Source organism: Apostichopus japonicus, chromosome 11 (genome assembly GCF_037975245.1).
Source record: "Apostichopus japonicus isolate 1M-3 chromosome 11, ASM3797524v1, whole genome shotgun sequence".
In the NCBI taxonomy this organism is placed as follows: Eukaryota; Metazoa; Echinodermata; class Holothuroidea; order Aspidochirotida; family Stichopodidae; genus Apostichopus; species Apostichopus japonicus.
In genome coordinates, this window is record NC_092571.1 from 13,158,748 (window position 1) to 13,177,949 (window position 19,202).

The following is a 19,202-nucleotide window of genomic DNA, read 5'->3' on the forward strand; positions in this document are numbered from 1 at the left end:
TTTGTTGAATGGAATAAGTCTAAACCCTCTCATATTAAAATTATTACATTGAGCAGAAGTATAGGTTTCAATATAGCTCATATTCGGTTAAAGATACTATTAAACTAAAGAATCAATGACTGACGTAATTGTATTCTCTGATCGAAACCAATAGAAGTAGCTTCTATATCAATCGCTCTCTAAGTTGTGCTCTCCTCCTTCTGCATGCTCTTCCCCTCTTATTTATCACACTGTTGTGTTCTCTGAATCTGTTTCAGAGTTATGGACTATTTGAGCTTATCTTCAATCCTGCAGCTTCCATCTTCCTGGCTACTGATTCTCCGGGCCCATTATTTGTGATGTGTATAGCAATGTGGTCCCTGTACTGACTGTTGCGTGAAAAATTGGTACTATGTTTTGGATTGGTCACCTCGAAAGCATTGTTGACTGCCTCTGTTTTTTGAGTGGAAGTCTCAAAACGAGTGGACCAAAATTGTTTTCTGCAGATACGTGTCTCAAGTATCTTGTTTATTTTAGTGCTGTCAGTGTGTGATACCAGCAGAGAATCCTTTGGATCATGTGGAATAAATGGAAAGGTGTCCTTCCTGCTCCTCCTGCAAACAAATTACTGCTTTGGGCAATGTGAATGATTTCCACTGTACAATTGTACATTCTTTTATCACTTCAAGGTTGGATATGGGCAATTCCTTACTCCTCGGTCTTCCACATGAACAGATTCATAGACTCCAATTAATCCAAAACTCAGCTGCACGTATTGTAACTCATTCTCATAAGCATTGTCATATCCACCCTGTCTTAAAAAACCTGCACTGGCTACCTGTAAAATATCGTATTATGTATAAAATTCTCCTTATTGTTTATAAATCACTTAAAGGACATGGTCCAATGTATATTTCTGACTTATTACATATTTATGTCCCCTCTCGTAATCTAAGATCCAGCTCTCAATTTTTATTATCTGAAATTAAGTCCAAACATTCTTGGGGGGATAGGTCATTTATTGTTTCTGCCCCTCGCTTATGGAACCAACTTCCCTTAAAAATCAGAAAAACATCTACTCTCTCTAACTTTAAGAAGAGCATAAAATCCCATTTAATGACAAAAGCTTTTATATGATCTTATACCATTAAGTTTTTCTTCTGTCATTGTTTTGTATTATTCTGTATTATTTGTATCATTTCTCATTGTCATTTGCGCCATGAACATTCTTTGAGTGGTGTGTGCGCATTATAAGTCTTATTATTAGTCTTATTAGGCAGTCTAAACATGTTGACAAACCTTTAACAAGTTTGCAGTGGTCGTATTTGAGTGATTTCTTGCAAGTAGTCACGTATGCATGTAAAGGGTAGGTCATGTCCTCTGCAAAGCGCTTTTGTATCAAGCGCTTCTTAGTCACAGTCTTTGCAGGAAACATCAGAGGAGAATTCTGCTTTTGTCGGTACTCTGCGGAGTGATCTGTTTAGGTGGACTTGGTCTAACAGGTTCTATTTTGCAGAATTTGTAGCTGCAGCCATTATACTACTGAACCATTTACATGCCTTGCCATCAGCATCAGTTACGAGGCACTTGCCCTTTACTGGGTTATTTGGATTCACAAATCTTCCCACAATTTTTTCATCTCCGATATTGGCATCTTCCCTTAGGTTTGCTAAACAACCCTTATGGCCTGGACATTGTACTTCTGACCCCTGTGATGGTAACCAATAAAAAATGTATCCATTGTGACATTCTTTACAATACATCCCTGTATTGACTTGCAGGATGGAAAGGAGTCTTACTTCTTGCATTACGTAGAGGGTTATGAAACTGACGACCATAGTCTGCATTAATTGGAGAGTCCTTTGAGAGGACACGTACTTGCATTGTCTCCTTTATTATACACCTCTTTTCGGCCTTATCGTAATTTAATTTCATTAAATGTCCAAACTGGTTAGCTGACTTTTGTTGCGGACTGATAGCAGGACTGGGAAGAGTGATGCTGCTGAGCAATCTCCGAGCTGCACTTGAGCTGATCGAAGAGTGATGCAAGCCTAACTGCAATGCAATGTTTAGTTCTGACAGATTCCTGCCAGGTTTGCTACTTTGGTTTAAACCTTTATAGAGGTGCTATAGAGAGTGCATCCAAACACAACCTTTGAGCAAGTCCCACCAATTCCTCCAACTCAGACAGAGATATGAGGATACCCCCACATTCATTGCTTGTCTCTCTGTAAGCCACCATAGCACTGTACTGACTCTTATTGAGACCAATTTACGAAGCAAATTTCGTGTAGATTTTGATAAACACCAGCAAAGCCATTATAAGCCATGTGATCAAAATTGCCAGCATGGTGCTTTTTAGGCCTGAGTAACATGGTTGGTTGTGACTAAGTTGCAAAAATCTCATGTCCTTTAAATGGTGAATTAAGTACTCTATCATACTCTTACTTGCTGAGCCTTTTATAAGCAGTTTGACAAGTGGGATAAGGTTACGTATCTACATGAGAAGGGTTAGGCATATCAGCAGAGCAATTGGTATCAAATTCATCAGCGGAGCGGGCTGTATAGCTGAACCTGTTACCAGGTTTAATGGTTGTTGCACGCCTACGAAACTATCCGTCGGCTCATTTTTCTAAATAATAACAAGTTTTTATCCTTTAAGAAGTTTTCCAGTCACCTGTTCACTAGTTTTGTTTGTGAGCATTCATTGTTAGTCTAAGCAGTTTAAACGTGTCACAGTACAAGCTTTCCTAAGTATTTTTGTGCATTAAAATCTGACACTTGCAATGCCTTTGAAAAACAGTGCCAAAGTAACAAGTATCTTTATCTCCAGGGTCGTTATACGTATGATCTAAGTTTTACCAGTGGCGTGACCCTGCAGAAGGGTCACACATTCCTGAGTAATGTCGAGAGGTTGACAGATACTCCATACGAGCGGTTAACTCTCATCCACATAGGATTAGAGGTGCGGCAGAAACTTGTCGCCACTTTTTAGGTCGGTTTGTGGTTGTGCCCCACGCATAGGCCTCTGAGGTTATGATTGGTCACCGAAAAGTTCTAATCGACCTAAAACAGAAAACTCACATTGCCGGGCACAAAGCCAACTTTGCGTTATCCCGGTCAGCCTCGTACCTGCTGTGCATTTTGATTCAGAAGGAGGGTCGTGTTTTATGCGCTTGTCAACCATCTTTTGTCCATCTATGACAAAGGGGTAGGGGTCAAGTAGTGGCGTCAAGTTCCGAAGCATTTAATGCTTCAGAGGAACTTTCACTTAAAAAGGGGAAAGATGGTGAGAATCCATCCTATCCCGTCGGTGCAGACCTCAACCTTGTGTCAACACCGCCTTCACCAGATCATGAGGCGGAGATGGGGTCTCCACCAGCTCCCCCACACCCTCGTTCAGTTCCGTCCCCAGTTCGACTCCGGTACCACCGACCCGTTTGCCACCAGATCCAGATCTGTCTGACAACGAATCCGAAGACTCGATGATAATCGAGCCAAAACGTGCCACGGGGACGAGCTGGTACGTCCAGATGGTGGAATACTCCCAAAAGTGGTCGGCTTCAAGTGACGACTCAGACGATGATCTGTCGTCTAGGGCACGCTTGAAGCTGACTCGTCGTCGTCTATGACAATCCGCCCGAATGTTCTCTTTCAGGAAAAGTGCCAAAAAAGCAGCAGGAGAACAACTCTTAGATATGTTATCAATCAGGATCTACTTTCTTGTTGAATGTTGAAGAGCATGCATTGCAGTACTTGCGATAAAAAACAATTGGGTGAATTAAGAGCACTTTAGCCTGCCAAAGAGTTAAGAGGATTGTTTACAAGTGACGAATACTTCAGGCTCACATTGCACAAAATATTCACGGTTATGATACGGAAAATTGATAGTGCCATGAAAGGCCAACTTGTCAGCGTTAAGCTAGTGAGAACTTCTATCTAGACTTAGAGGCCATAGCAGGGTAGTACTCCAAGCAGGGTGGTGCGTGTCATTTGTTCCGCTCTTATTGAGTTGCCCCCTGTTGACCACTCACGGCCGGCCCTCGTTCACAGGTACCATTGGCGATTGGGTGATGGACTGTGCCCAAGGACCGGCTATGACAGCTTAGAGAGTATTGCTCATGTTTTTGGGATTGTTCCTTTGTTTCAAGCTTGTGTGAGTTGTTTCAGAGTTTGACCGACCGTGTAAAGGGAGACCGTTCAAAGTCGGTGGAACAGGGCTATGGGTTATATGGGATGGACCGTCCGGTTTGTTCTGTTGCTGTGTTACACCGTGTTGTTTTTAAAAAATAACTTATTTCGAGGAACAGATGCAATATAGATTTTTAGGGGGAAATTTGCCAGTTGGCAGGCAGTCCTGGAGGCAGTGGAGTGTAATATCGCCTTCAGGTTGAAGGCGATTTCGCCGTTTTTCTGGGGCTGCCTTTGTTGGACGCTGGTGTGCTAGGGAGGGGTGTTTTGTTTCGCTGCGTGCTGGTCGCCTTTTTGTGGTGTTTAGAATCCTCGTTACCATAATAGATGAAAGCTACCATAATCTGATAACGTACGTGCTTAGAAAACGTTATATGCACGTTTAATTCATCTCTTTCCTTTTAAATTTCAAGAACTCACGAAGGTCAATAATATCACATTTGATTAATTCATTCACATTGCACAAATATGATCCATAATATTATATTTCGAGGACTCAAAGAAGCCATTCTAACAAAAGGAACATGAGCACGCAGCGAAACAAAACACCCTTCCCCAGCACACCACCGTCCAAAAAAGGCAGCCCTAGATAAACGGCGAAAATCGCCTTCAACCTGAAGGCGAATGTCAGACTTCACCGCCTCCAGGACTGCCTGCCAACTGGCAAATTTCCCCCTAAAAACAACATCACATCTATTCCTCCAAATAAGTTTTTTTACAACAGAACAAACATAAATAATACGCTGCAACACAGCAACGGAACAAACTGGAGGATCTAATCCATACAAAACAAAACCCTGTCCTACCGACCAGGAACGGTCTCCCGTTAAACGGTCGGTCCAGGACTGAAACCACTCCCACAAGTTCAAAACAAAGGGGCAATGCCAAAAAACATGGGCAGTACTCTCTAAGCTGTCACAGCCGGTCCTCGGGCACAGTCCATCACCCAATCGCCAGTGATACCTTTTCAGATTGGTCACCAAGGCACCGTGTGCAATTCTCCATGCAAGGTCACGGAGCCTGCAACCATTCAGCCTTGAATGCACCGAACGCCATACTTCGACAGGATGACGTCCCTGTACAAAAATTGCATTCAAGGCCCTATCCCGCAACGAACTGTGAACGAGGGCCGGCTGTGACAGGTCAACAGGGGGCAACTCAATCAGAGCGGAGCAAATGACACGCACCACCCTGTTTGGAGTACTACTATGCGGTTCTCTGTTGCTAAACAGCGCCGGGACCCATCGACGCAGGTGCAAACCGCCCCAAAAACGTACAAAATATGAACAAGGCAACCCTGGGTCAGTTACCGCTACAAACAACTGCTTAAATAACAAACAAGTTAACTTACTTCCCAGATGAACCACCCCTAACCCACCCTTCTCCAGTTTTTGGTACATTACCGCCCTTTTGACAAGCTCTGTACCACCCGACCAAATAAATGAAAATATCGCTCTCTCCAACCGCACCAGGACGCGACGCGGAATTGGATACACCGCGCCCGGGTACCACAAGATGGGCGAAACAAAACGATTAACTACGGTGACTTTCCCTAGGATCGAAAGCCAGCGGGTGCCAAAGGTTTCGAGCCTGCTCTCAAATACCTCAGCCCTCTCGCTCCAGGTGACATCACCAGGTGCATCGTAGCCGAACCATATACCATTAATTTTGATATTCTGATCCGACCACGACGCACCGAATGGTAAGTCTCTGTATCTCCAGCTACCAAGACGAAGGCCCTTTGTCTTTTCTGGATTCAACTTCGCCCCGGTAGCTCTCTCAAAAATAGATAAATCCTGCGAGAGTGCGCGAAAGGAGCCCAGACTCGAAACAACACATGTCACGTCATCTGCATATTGAGCGCATTTCACTTTGGCACCCCCTGGCACAACGAATGGAACAAGTCTGGAGTCCCTTTCCAAAAGACGAGAGAGGGACTCGCTAAACAAAACATAAAGTAATGGAGACAGAGGGCACCCCTGGCGCACCCCCCTCTCTACGTTAAAAACCTCCGAACAAAACCCATTTACGATAACAGAACTGAAACTTTCTTCATACAAAACAGAAATCCAATTACGAAAATTTGGGTGCAACTGAAACGTCTCCAATACATTCATTAAAAAACCGCGATCCACCATGTCAAAGGCCTTCTGCTGGTCCAGAGACACCAATGCACATGGCAGATCACGCTCAATAACAAAGTCGGTCAAGTCGCGCATCAACCACAAGTTCTGCTGGATGCAATGACCCTTCACTGCACAAGTCTGGAGATCACCCACAAGATGCGGCATGGCCAGTGCAAGGCGGTTGCACAAAGCCTTAGCCAGCAACTTGTAGTCCACATTTAACAAGGTGATCGGACGCTTGTTACGGGGATCCAAGGGGTCCCCAGACTTGGGCAGCAAAGTAATCATGCCCAGACGTTGACTTTGGTTTAACAGTCCGTTTTGGAAGGCGTCCTCGAAGACGGCTCTGATGTCGGGTCCTATTATTGCCCAGAAGGTTCGGTAGAACTCCCTCGGAAGCCCGTCCGAACCCGGGGACTTGCCATTCTTCATCTTCGAAAGCGCCTTCCAAAGCTCAACAGTGGTTATTTCGCCCCCAAAATATCATTGACATCGTGGGGAACGGTTTTTGAGATTCCCCTCAATAAATCAGCCTGTGCCGACAAGTCGACATTGCCACGCGTAAACAAACTCGAATAATACTCTTTATATACGCGGACAATGCCGTGAGGGTCACTAACCACGGTCCCATCAGTAGCGCGTACAGACGGGACGCGTCTGTCACCTGCCGATGAGCTAACGGACTGGTAAAACCTCAGTGAAGGGCGCTCCTCGGCTTCCACCGCTTCGACACGGGCCCTGACGCGGGCACCGTGGTACTTTTCATCGAGATAAGTCTGCAAAGCGATGACTGCCGAAGGGTCGCCAAACTTCACCTCCGCGCACAGCTTCGAGAATTTTTCTCTTCGACGCCGTGCGCGGGTCACGCAATACTGAATTGCGTAGCGTTTGATGCGCAACTTGACCTCATCCCACCATTGAGATGTAGAAGCAAAGGCCGGCTTCAATGTTTGCCATCCTTTGTACCTGGTCTCGAAACCCTGGCGGAACTCTGCCTCGCCAAGAATCCGACAGTTAAGCTTCCATAGGCCCCGCCCGATGGGGAAAATGGAAGGCAAAACAAAACGTGCTACTACAGTGTCATGGTCAGAGAGCGGACAGCTGAGCGTCTCGCAACCCGAAAATGTAAAACGTACGGGCGCATACACTCGATCTATCCTGGAGGCATCTTCTCCGTTAGGCCTCACCCACGTATACCCCGTACTACACGGGTGCATATGCCTCCAGACATCGGCTAAAAGGTGTGCCGAAGTGAATCTGTCCAATTCTGTGATCCCAGCGTCGGGACTTGCAGACACAGAAGTTCCGAGTCTGTCAAGACCCGAGTCTGGGACACAGTTAAAGTCTCCGACCATGACACACGGCGCACTACCAGGAACAAAGGAAGGCAGCGTGTTAAAAAAATCTCGTCTAGCAGAAGGCCGATTGGGAGCATACACATTGCAAATGGCGATGTTACCCTGTGGATACTTGAATAGAATGCAAACCAATCGGCCCTCGTGATCCGTCTCCACCCTAGTGGCACAACCCGCCTGACGAGCTGACAGAAGGATGACAGTGCCACAGGATGAAGACGAACCAAACGAAGCATGCAGCTCACCACCCCACTCATAAGCCCATAGAGGGACATCTTCTTCCAAAATATGTGTTTCTTGCAGGCAAACGCAGTCGACCTCCATTGATTTACAATATTGGAAAATGCGACTGCGCTTGCGATGATCCCTCATGCCATTCACGTTCAAAGTGGCAACTGAAAGTGCATGGGCCATGAGAGGGCAGTGGGGCAAAACTACGAAGACGACGATTCCGTAAGCTTCAAGCGCGCCCTTGACGACATATCGTCGTCTGAGTCGTCACTTGAAGCCGACCTTTTAAGAGAGGGTTCCCCCATTTCGTCGTACCAGCTCGTCCCAGTGGCACGTTTCGGCTCGCTGATCAGCGATTCACCGGAGTCGCTGTCAGACAGAGCCTCCGGAGAATCGATGACCACCGATTCTCCGTCAGACAAAGCCTCCGGATCTGGCGATACCGGCGGCGGACTGGGGACGGAACTGGACGAGTTGATGGGGGAAGCTGGTGGAGACTTTCTCGGTGCGGGCACGAGGTTGGGGTCTGCAACGACGGGGGAGGGTGAACCAGGTGCAGGGGAGGGTAAAATCCCACCAGATTCCCCCTCCTCTCGTGAAGTAGTAGGTGCGTCGGAACTTGACTTGCCCCCACTCTTAGTCCTAGAGACATAAGAGGAGGGACAAGCTCGAAAGACATGTCCCTCCTTCCCACATAGTGAGCACACAACCTCGTTTGGGCAAGCGGTGCTATCATGCCCAAGACGAAGGCAGCGCCCACATTTCTTGTTTGGGCAGCCCTTGGCTTCGTGCCCGGTCTCCCCACACCTGAAGCAGGTACGGGGCTGACCGGGATACCGCACGTGGGCTTTATGCCCTGCTATAAACAGGAAGGAGGGAATGTCCTGTTTCAGGTCGATCCGAACCTGTCGGTGCCCGTTCAACACCCCAGGGGCTTGTGCATAGGAGCACATTTTGGCAGCCTTGACAGCCCCGAACCGACCCAAAACCGTTACGACAAGTTCCTGCCGCACCTCTAGTCCTACGTGGATGATAGTTACCCATACGGATCGCTCATATGGAGTAACTGTCATCCCCTCGACGTTACTCAGCAACGTGACACCTTTCTGACGGGCCACGTCACTGGTAAAACGTAAATCGTACGTATTACGACCCTGGAGAGCTTGCAAAGCATCAACCTCTCCAGGCACAACAACACCCTTGCTCTTCAAAATACTAAAAACTTGCACCGGTGGAACAGCTTGTTCACCGGTGAACGACAACTTAACTATCCGAGAATCACGGCGCGATGCCATGATACCGAAGGTGGCTAGGCCACAGGGGAGTAACACAAAACAAACAAACGACAGGATAGTGAAACAACAAACGATAAACGAACTGAGGAAAACACACGAACACAAGCTATCACACCCGCCTGGCGGGAAGTATAGCACAGCACAGCACAGTACAATAACAGCTGTAACAGATGAAGAGCGAAAACACGTCCGCACTCCACGAAAGCCAACTGCCAACTGCCAACTGGAACATGATATGACGTATGCAAAACGATGGTAATGAGAGTGAAGCACCACTAGTATACTTCGCTCGTAAAAGCCAAATACTTTCCACTTATTTACCATAATGGCATCATTCAATCTGCTTTTGAAGTACGCACTCGAAAAGTGTTAGCAATTTCAGTATTTCAGTAATGTCACCTTGCCATTTGCCATCAGAATTTAAGCCCTGTGAAACTAAAAGAATAAAAAACAGATCTAAAGCAATCTTTCAGAAACTGAAGGTATGCGCAGTCATTTATGAAGAATAATCAATATAGTAGTTAAGATAACTTCCTGTCGCTAAGTACTAAACTATTCAGTTTTTCGAACGATTTTATAATTCTTACATATGAAGCAGTTTTGCTTGTTCTCGGATACTTATGAGGTTATATCATGAACAACACTTTTACCTATATTACGGAATTTCCATTGTGCTGTTTAATCGTAATGACTAAAATGTGAACCCTGTGCAATAATGTCATTTCCTTGTATGTAATCATGTGATGGGGTGGTGGGAGGTTGCTATTGATAACACAATATAAACGTTATTACATTCCTTTATGATATGATTAATAGTGTTATTGTTTTAGTAATATGTAAACGACTAAAAATATTCACAAAATGATCTTTGCACACGTAAAGGCTTGTTTCTAAATCAGCATACAAAAGTTTCATATACTTTCATATTGAAGTGAAAAGAGTAAGGAATAAGACACAAAGCACATTTGGAGTCGTAAAAACTTTCAATTGTTCATAAACCAATGGTTAGGCCTATTCACACCAAGGCACTGTATATTCCACAATACCTTTCCCGAATCTGTCAAATTAAAACGTTTTACGGATTCTTAACTGAAGCCTGCTATTCGTAGTATAAGTATATACAGAACAAAGATATTAACACCAAGATACAAGATATTTCCTTTAATGATGAATATTGTATTAATTGAGATAATTCTGAATATTTTCAACTTTTGACGGGTGACATGTCTGGCATGTGAATTATTGTATGATGAGTCGTGTACAACATGGAAAGATACATTATATTTGGAATGCTTTTCGGCTTAGATTATGTGTAGTATCTGCTCCCTTTCGAGGGGAATGGTGATGCACACCAGACGATGATCACAGTCCAGATGTAAGGGGACTGGGGTTGAGAGCAGATCAGTCGTTCGGTGTTTGGTTTTTGTGCCCAGGTTCTTTCCTGGCGACTTTTTCTTAATGGGTATATTTACAATGTTTGCATGCAAATACAAAACAGAGGAAATGATTTTTTTCTCCATAGATTGTGAAAGTTGAGAATGCAACATTTTACACATTTTAATGCATGTATGTACATGTTTACTTTACACATGTGCTTGTTTGTTGAATCTAAATCTGTTGAACCGTTCGACACATCCACTTTACATATGTCACTTTACATATAAATTGAAATGTATTCCTTTTATTCTTGAAGATAAACACCAACAATTCAATGAAATAAAAAGAAATGCTCTCTTGGTTGGACAATTGGGTTTATTCAAGCAACATTTACATTGATTTGTCATGTCGAAACGCTGACGTTATGCTACCGAAAAAACCCAATTTAAACAAGCAAAAAATTAATCGTCATGTTGGCGGCGACAATTTTTCCACGCCAACGCTGATCATCCCACTCAGTACATGACCATACCACAAGCCTGTTCTGACACACGTCTCTATCATGTACCAACATGAATATTAAAAGAGTAATATAATCAGTGTCATAAACTGGATTAATCAATAAGATACCCGAAGAAGGTCATACCCCAATTGATTCAAGCCGATAACACAGAATTAGCCATGCAGGTCATCGGCACATCAAGTTATAAATAAATGTGTATGATAGGAAGTACACTTTCAGTGAACAAATGCATAGAGTAGACGAGATTGAAATATAAAATACAGTTATTACGATGTAAAATAATACAAGAACCGACAGTATTTTTATACACATATTGCAGAAAAAAGAACAATTTTATATTTATCACACAAACCATGCTTAAAACTAGTTTGTTGTTTGCTTTTATAAAGCGCGATACAAATATTGTTTGGTCACGCTGCGAAAACCGACAAAGGAACCCCAAAATATTGATTTGAATAACACAAACCAAATATGAACAAATATATCTCTTGGAAAGGAGTTGAGCCGATATGTCAACAAGTTGTACAGTTTATGATGTCGATGACGATGATAATAAATAATTAAAATTGCATCTGCTACGAATATGAAAACAGTCAGCAAACAAGTTAAACTGATATTATATAACCATCACTATCTAGTCTATACTGAAATATAAGCTGTTACAGGTTTTGAAAATGCATTAAGGCAAAGCGTGTATGGTGAATGGTGAAATTCAAGAATCAAACACGTTATATACTCAATACGAACGATGTCAGTTTTTTTTTCTCTTTGGTTCTATTCTGTTCTTAAAATACGGTGCTACGTGATCCTTTCATAGTTCTGCATATTTTAAAGCCTGCCTCTCGTTCGAAATTGAGGATCATTCACCGTTATCCGGCTGTCTGCTTGGAGATGAAAGAACGCTCCGCCCCATCGGTGTATACAAACTTGATACCGGTATCTCATAGAAACTATTTTCTATTAACTTTTCGAATATCTATGAACCGAAAACAAAATACATACATATAAAATATAATATATATTGAATATATTCATATATATGGAAATATTTTCCGAATTAAAATTAGATAAGTAAGTAAACAACAGAAACCTGACAGAAAATTATAAACATTTTTTTTATAAACAAATTTGAAAATAAAGCAAAACAATTACGTGTGTTTAGCATGGGATTCGAACCATACTCACTTCAGGAATAAATTTAAATCAATACTTGACAAATTTCTTACCGATTTGAATGAAGATCTCAAATGATGAATAGACGGCCGCAGAGAGCAATTTTGATTCCAGCAGTCAAATAATGAAACATTTCTGTCGAATATGACCAGGAAATGAGTAAGTATGCAACCTGCGGGATCCAAAACGTCACGACCAAACGGCACTACCCAACCATCCCATTCTAACAAACAAAACTTAAGTCAAGCGAGCCAAAAAAAGTAAATACGCCCACCGACCTGCAGAGACAAACCCCCAACCAACCACACAAACATTCAAAAAACCACAAAAGAACGACCAGCACGCAGCGAAACGAAGCACCTCTCCCCAGCACACCAGCGTCCAAAAAAGGTAGCCCCAGATAAACGTATATACGTGATGTGTTATGCCGTTATCGGATAAGTCTACCTAATTTCTTTTTAATTAAACAGAAATCGTCAGGGTAAGCAAATTAGACTTTACGTACCCCTTAATTATCACCCATATGAGCCCCCACCTCACATAATTTCTTACAGAATTGCCTGCGTGTGTACTGTAAACGAATTTATAACCGCTCATTTCCATTGGTTAAATCATATGCTATACCTCCATGGCTATATTTACCTTAGTTGTAGGTTTCTAGGAGGCCACATTAATTTGGATGTATCGACATCTATTCCAGGCTTTACTTCCTCGTCAATGGGAAACGGAGAGGTTCCTTAATATAAAAGACAAACCTCGTTCTTCTTCATCATTATTATTGCATTATACAGAAATACGGTGAATTGTGACTTGATTTTTAATATTAATGTATTAGTAAATGAGTAAGTGTTAAACAAAAGTGTACCCTTTTCGTTCGTTTGGATATATTTCTCCCCTTTTCCCTAACTCATTATCTCCTCATCCCCCCTCCCCTTCCCCCGTCTCTATCCACGTAGTTGTTGCTCTGGTTATGAAAACAACAAAACGGAAGTGACCGGCTTCGTTACGTATTTGAAGCTTTTTCACGATGTTCCGTTCATAATTTATTACCATAGAGTAGAATTAATGGAAAGAGACAACGTTGACTTCGGGGATGGTTGGGGCGGGGGTTGGTGGGTGGGTGGGGTTCGAGGTGATGAGTTAATGTCGCACTCATCTTCACAATTAGTGACCTCACAATTATGTTACCCACAACAACACACACTGTCGCAGTCCATCGGATCCATAAACGATACTAAAACTTTCTGAATGCAAACATACCGTGACAGCTGAAACTTTGGTCATAGTTTGAAAAGATTGTATAAATTGTCATGTAAACTTGAGAATATTTATTTGTGTATAATCACCATCTGACAAGATCTCCCATATTACTACAGCCGTTGACCATACGTCACTTTCATTTGTGTACTCATTCCGGAATAATGATTCTGGAGGGAAGCGGTTTAAGGTGAAAAACCCCATCTATCGAAAAGGAAACAATTTTACTCAGGCTATAGAACATCTCTACTGATGATTGTTCTCCATATCTCCTAAAAGGAGAAACTCTAAGAGAATTTAAGATATTACGTACATGATATCACAGTTAGCAAAATAAGATACCAATGACACCTGAGACTATTTTAAGTGGAGTGCGGTCAACTGTGGTATAGCAGTGTAGTTCATTATATCTTGAATAGTCAAATTAGCTATTCAGAATTATATTCTCATCTTATAAATGTTTACTTGGTGAATTTTGTTTTTGAAATACAAATGCAATTAAAACCTCTTCAGTTTATGTTTAGCCTGTGTGAGGCAGAAACTCACTGTGGTAAATTGCAATTTTATTTCCATCTACATTCGATATAGCTAGTTTGTTAGACACTTATTGAACAAACGAGTAAACTGTTACTAAAATTATTAAAGTAGACATATTTTCTTTTTAAATATTTTTGTGTATATTTATAATCTATACCTGTGCTTTCTTGAGAGATACGATCTTTGGTGCGTCCTCAGCTAGACAAAAATCGTATAATTTACATATACCGTCTTTGGTGTATAAAACCTTCTTTGTTGATAAACCCGGATGTAAAAACTGTAAGTAATAAGAAAAAAACCGGGTTATTTTCCAACGATCACCGGCTTCATGTTTGCTAACTAACATATATTTGAAGTATGCACTGAACATTTGAAAAAAAAGAAGCTTCTTAGAAATTAACATGAATGAGTGGGCCTTACACAAAACAAAGTAACGACAGTTGGTGTGCGTCTGGATGAGAATGTCACATATTTACTGGAAGGGGGAGGGAGGGGTAATAGATTGGGATTGAGGGGAGAGCGAAGTAAAGTGAGAGAGCGGAAGGTGGAGGGTAGGATTTACAAAACAAACCTATTTCAATGTAACTGACTTACCCCATATGATTTGATAACTTCCATTCCTTCTAAAATGCCAGATATATGCTTCATTACATCAGGTACTAACATTGGGCTCTGCGTGCCCATTGAATTGGGGTCAAAGGTCAGTCGGCTGGCCAAAGTATCACTATCAACATGTCCAGTAATGAGGTAATATGTAACTGCAAATAAACCATAAATGTATAAGTAACCCTGAATGTACCATGAAGAGTGTGCATTTTACGTGACCCGCCATCCGGGATCCAAAACGTCACGGCCAAACGGCACTACCCAACCATCCCATTATGAAAAACGAAACTCAAGTCCAGCGAGCCAAAAAAAGTAAATACGCCCATCGACCTGCAGACACAAACCCCCAACCACCAAGAGAGTGTTGCTAATGGTCCAGGCGTAAGAAGTATAGGAACAGTTGACTTAAAAATAATTATGAAGATTCTTATAAGAGAAATATTTGGACGCGACATGACTTCGAAAAGTGCCCTTGGGGGTAAGACTAAGAACGCACATGCGCAAATTCACTTCGAAATTCACTACATGCACTTTAAGAATCTGTCATATACCGGTATGATGCAACGAGGTTTACTTTTTATTATACATATAGTTTATCGATACACATAATTCATGAGATGCCGCGAGAAAGGATTGTAACATGTGAGGGTAATGTCATGATCCTGTTTACGAGTGTTAGAAAAATAGAAACTAGATTAATTTCATTTCTTTATCAATATACCAACACAAAGTAAATATGTTTGGTTAAAATATACTTACTTTTCTTTACTCCAATTCCTTCAATGTTTATCAGGTGATCACTTTTGGGCAGATCAAGTGTTCGCTTAACAAATTCATGCCAGTGGATAATTTCCTTCTTTATAAGTTCCTCTGACGTCATAGAAAACAATGAAAATATTACAGAGTTCAGTCTCTTAATATCTAGACCAATATTCCTATGTCATAAATATTTCAAAAATTTGCATTGACAACTTTTCATAATTCGTTTTATCTTTCTAAAAAAAACGTTTAAGTTGAATTAAAATGCCTCAGTGCATGCCCCCTCCCCCGCCCTAGTGCACACGTTTCGAACACAAACATAACCAACCAACACACATCTCCTAATTCACCTTATACCTTTCACCTCTTCACCATCTCCTTCACTTTTGTCCTTATTTCTACTCTCCATTCCCCTCTGCTCACAGACATCCTCTTCTGATGAAGACATATAAAGTTAAATCAATATCACAACATTAATCTACCAATTCTTATTTACCGAATAATACAACCCATCGTGTCATTTGTATACACACCACTAACAATACTATTTGTAATCTTTTACCTGGAATAGTCGTTAGAACAGCCACTTTATTGGCGTCAATTGTCCCCATCCATCTATTATATATTGTTCCCATCTTTATACTTGATAGCAGACAGAAATCGTTCTCGCTGAAAATTCTGGATTTTTCTGCAGTATCTGTCGTCGTTGCTGAGTAATAATCTACTGATTGAAGAGGTGGAGGGTGGAAGGGAGAGATGAATGAATGAGAGGACAAATCCCGTCATACTGATAAAGACACAGTTTAAGGATGTAATATATAGCTATATTTGACTGTTTGACAGAGATAAGTGATACGGTTTGCAGCTTCTTTTCATATTCAATCTACTATCGGAAAAGACATATCTGGATTAATAATAACCTGCAATACAATTGGTCATGACAAATAGTATAAAATATTGTGCTTATTACGTGGCCGCTCTGCGGGATCCAAAACGTCACGGCCAAACGGCACTACCCAACCATCCCATTCTGACAAACAAAACACAAGTCAAGCGAGCCAAAAAAGTAAATACGCACACCGAACTGCAGCGACAAAATATTGTTAATATAACTTACTACTTTCACTACATCCAGTCGAGTCATCACTAGGGATGCTTGGAAGATCGGATCTTAATCGAGAGACAGAGAGTATATTTAGAAAGATGTTCATTTCATTACAAGTTAACGTTTAACGGCTGATATTAAAAAAAGCACATTGTCCTTACCACTTTAAATTTATTCATTAATATACATAACGATGCAACATGGACTTTCCAGCTATATGCAATGAATATAACACCAGGTATTAGATTTGTTTTTCATCAAGTCCCAATTTACTCTATCTAATACGATTCCATGTTTCAAAGCACAGTCAGCCCGTAGCTTAATGAAATTCTAACAGTATACTATACGTATCTATTAAGACCAATTGCTCAATAAAAATAACCGTACATATGTTCATTGTATACCTGTTGTGGATATAAATAATTAACGTTTGGAATCAAATGTAACTACATTTTTTTCTTCGGAATATTTTAAACATAATGAATCTATTTCTACAATATGTCTTATATCCTATTTTTTAAGAGAGGCTGCCCCGTCTCTTATTACGAAAACATAAAAAACCAACGAAATACAACGAAAACATAAATTCTTACCTTTGTTTTCTTTTGAAACTTCCTTGCAAGCTATTCTGCAAAACTAAGGAAGAAAATGTTATAAATATCATTTCCATGTATTATAATTGTAAGGAATTGCTAGCCTATAATAGTGTATGGAATGTTGTGATATGACATACGTGATTGGTCGGTTAATGACAGGTTGTTCAATTGAATCTGCGTTGGTCCAGAGAGATTGGAATCTGTATTTCTAGTAAAAAAAAGGAAGAAAGGGAATTGCAGGTTATTGCAGGCTAACATTGTAAATTGCTGTATAATGTTATTAATGTTCTCTTTTGTTTTGCTGCAATAATCTTTAAGAACAAGTAAAGACACAAGAAATAACTTACATTGATACGTTAGCAGACATTGTAGCTACAAAAAAGTGGAAATAAGGAGAAAATTGTAAAAATAAGAACAAAAGAGTGTAATATTTGTGTCACAATTTCTTAAATAAATTAATGAACACTCTTACAATGTGTCTTTCAGCTGGCGTTGTACACTTTTTGTCAAATTTCTCATTAATTAAAAACTGTATTTCATTAACTGCACTATCCTCTATATTACATTGAGAATTTTGTAAACAAAAGTATTCATTAAAAATTGTTACTTTAAATATTATAAAACACACTCACGTTTGAAGATTACCTTGTACCCATAAAAGGAGAGGATACACAATACAGCTACAATGGGACTCACCCACGGAAGAAAATGGGCAACTCCTATTTGAAAATAACAAAATGTATGAACCATTACAAAATATAAATAGAGTTTTGTAACTGACCTTGAGTAAAATTTTAAAGGTATTTTTATTATGACGTAGGTAATCGCGCACCTGTTCTTTTAAGTAGTAGCTACCCGCGTGCGTATAGAACACCATGTTAATATTTATTTAATAATTACAGATATCTTCAACTGAATTCGAGATATCAAGAATTGTGCCATCTAAGCGGCAATTGCATGGCTCTAGTTCAGTAAGTCTGTGATAAGCAGCATCGTGCATTAGTTCTACTATCAAAAATGAATTGCTTTTTACGTGACCCGACCTGTGGGATCCAAAACGTCACGGCCAAACGGCACTACCCAACTGTCCCATTCTAACAAACAAAACTGCAAAAGGACGACCAGCACGCAGCGAAACGAAACACCCCTCCCCAGCACACCAACGTCCAAAAAGGGCAGCCCCAGATAAACGGCGAAAATCGCCTTCAACCTGAAGGCGAATGTCACATTTCACTGCCTCCAGGACTGCCTGCCAACTGCCAAATTTTCCCCTAAAAACTATATCGCATCTATTCCTCCAAATCAGTTTTTTTTCTTCAAAATAGCACAAACACAAATAATACGATGCAACACAGCAACAGAACAAACTGGAGGATCTATCCCAATATTAAACAAAGCCCTGTCCTACCGACCATGAACGGTCTCCCGTTACAAAAGCTGAAACAAAGGAACAATGCCAGAAAACATGAGCAATACTCTCTAATCTGTCAGAACCGGTCCTAGGGCACAGTTCATCACCCAATCGCCATTGATACCTTTTCAGATAGGTCACCAAGGCACCGTGTACAATTCTCCATGCAAGATCACGGAGCCTGCAACCATTCAGCCTTGAAAGCACCGAACGCCATACTTCGGCAGAATGACGTCCCTGTACAAAAATTGCATTCCAGTGGTATTCCAGGAATGTAATGACAACAACAAAACATGCAGAAATGATAGTGCCTTTTATAATTAAATTGTCTACGTTTCTTTTTCTGTATATTACTTCATTGAGAGAGATAACGTGTATGTTCTTCATTCGATTCAAACATATTTAGCCATACCTGAAGACGAGGAACGCACTACACTGAGTGTTCTTGTTGATTCTTCTGAAAGATACACAAAGTAACAACAGAAATGAAAAGAATGAATGAATGAAGAAGATGTCCCTCTATGGGCTTATGAGTGGGGTGGTGAGCTGCATGCTTCGTTTGGTTCGTCTTCATCCTGTGGCACTGTCATCCTTCTGTCAGCTCGTCAGGCGGGTTGTGCCACTAGGGTGGAGACGGATCACGAGGGCCGATTGGTTTGCATTCTATTCAAGTATCCACAG

The 19,202-nt window shown here is 41.3% G+C and overlaps 1 protein-coding gene across 1 annotated transcript; it reads right to left on the bottom strand.

The window, feature by feature from the left end:
* Window positions 1–9,427: 9,427 nt before the first annotated feature.
* On the bottom strand, window positions 9,428–18,982 carry LOC139975687 (fibroblast growth factor receptor 3-like). Its single transcript, XM_071983797.1, has 14 exons — window positions 18,934–18,982; window positions 17,743–17,829; window positions 17,458–17,482; window positions 17,248–17,318; window positions 17,108–17,150; window positions 16,527–16,579; window positions 15,972–16,133; window positions 15,410–15,520; window positions 14,639–14,802; window positions 14,202–14,321; window positions 13,597–13,711; window positions 12,893–12,986; window positions 12,304–12,385; window positions 9,428–12,053 (listed from the first exon to the last, which is right to left on the bottom strand). The coding sequence occupies exons 3-14, from the start codon at window positions 17,475–17,477 to the stop codon at window positions 11,937–11,939; spliced, it is 1,152 nt and encodes a 383-aa protein (XP_071839898.1). The 5' UTR covers window positions 17,478–17,482; window positions 17,743–17,829; window positions 18,934–18,982; the 3' UTR covers window positions 9,428–11,936.
* Window positions 18,983–19,202: the final 220 nt, after the last annotated feature.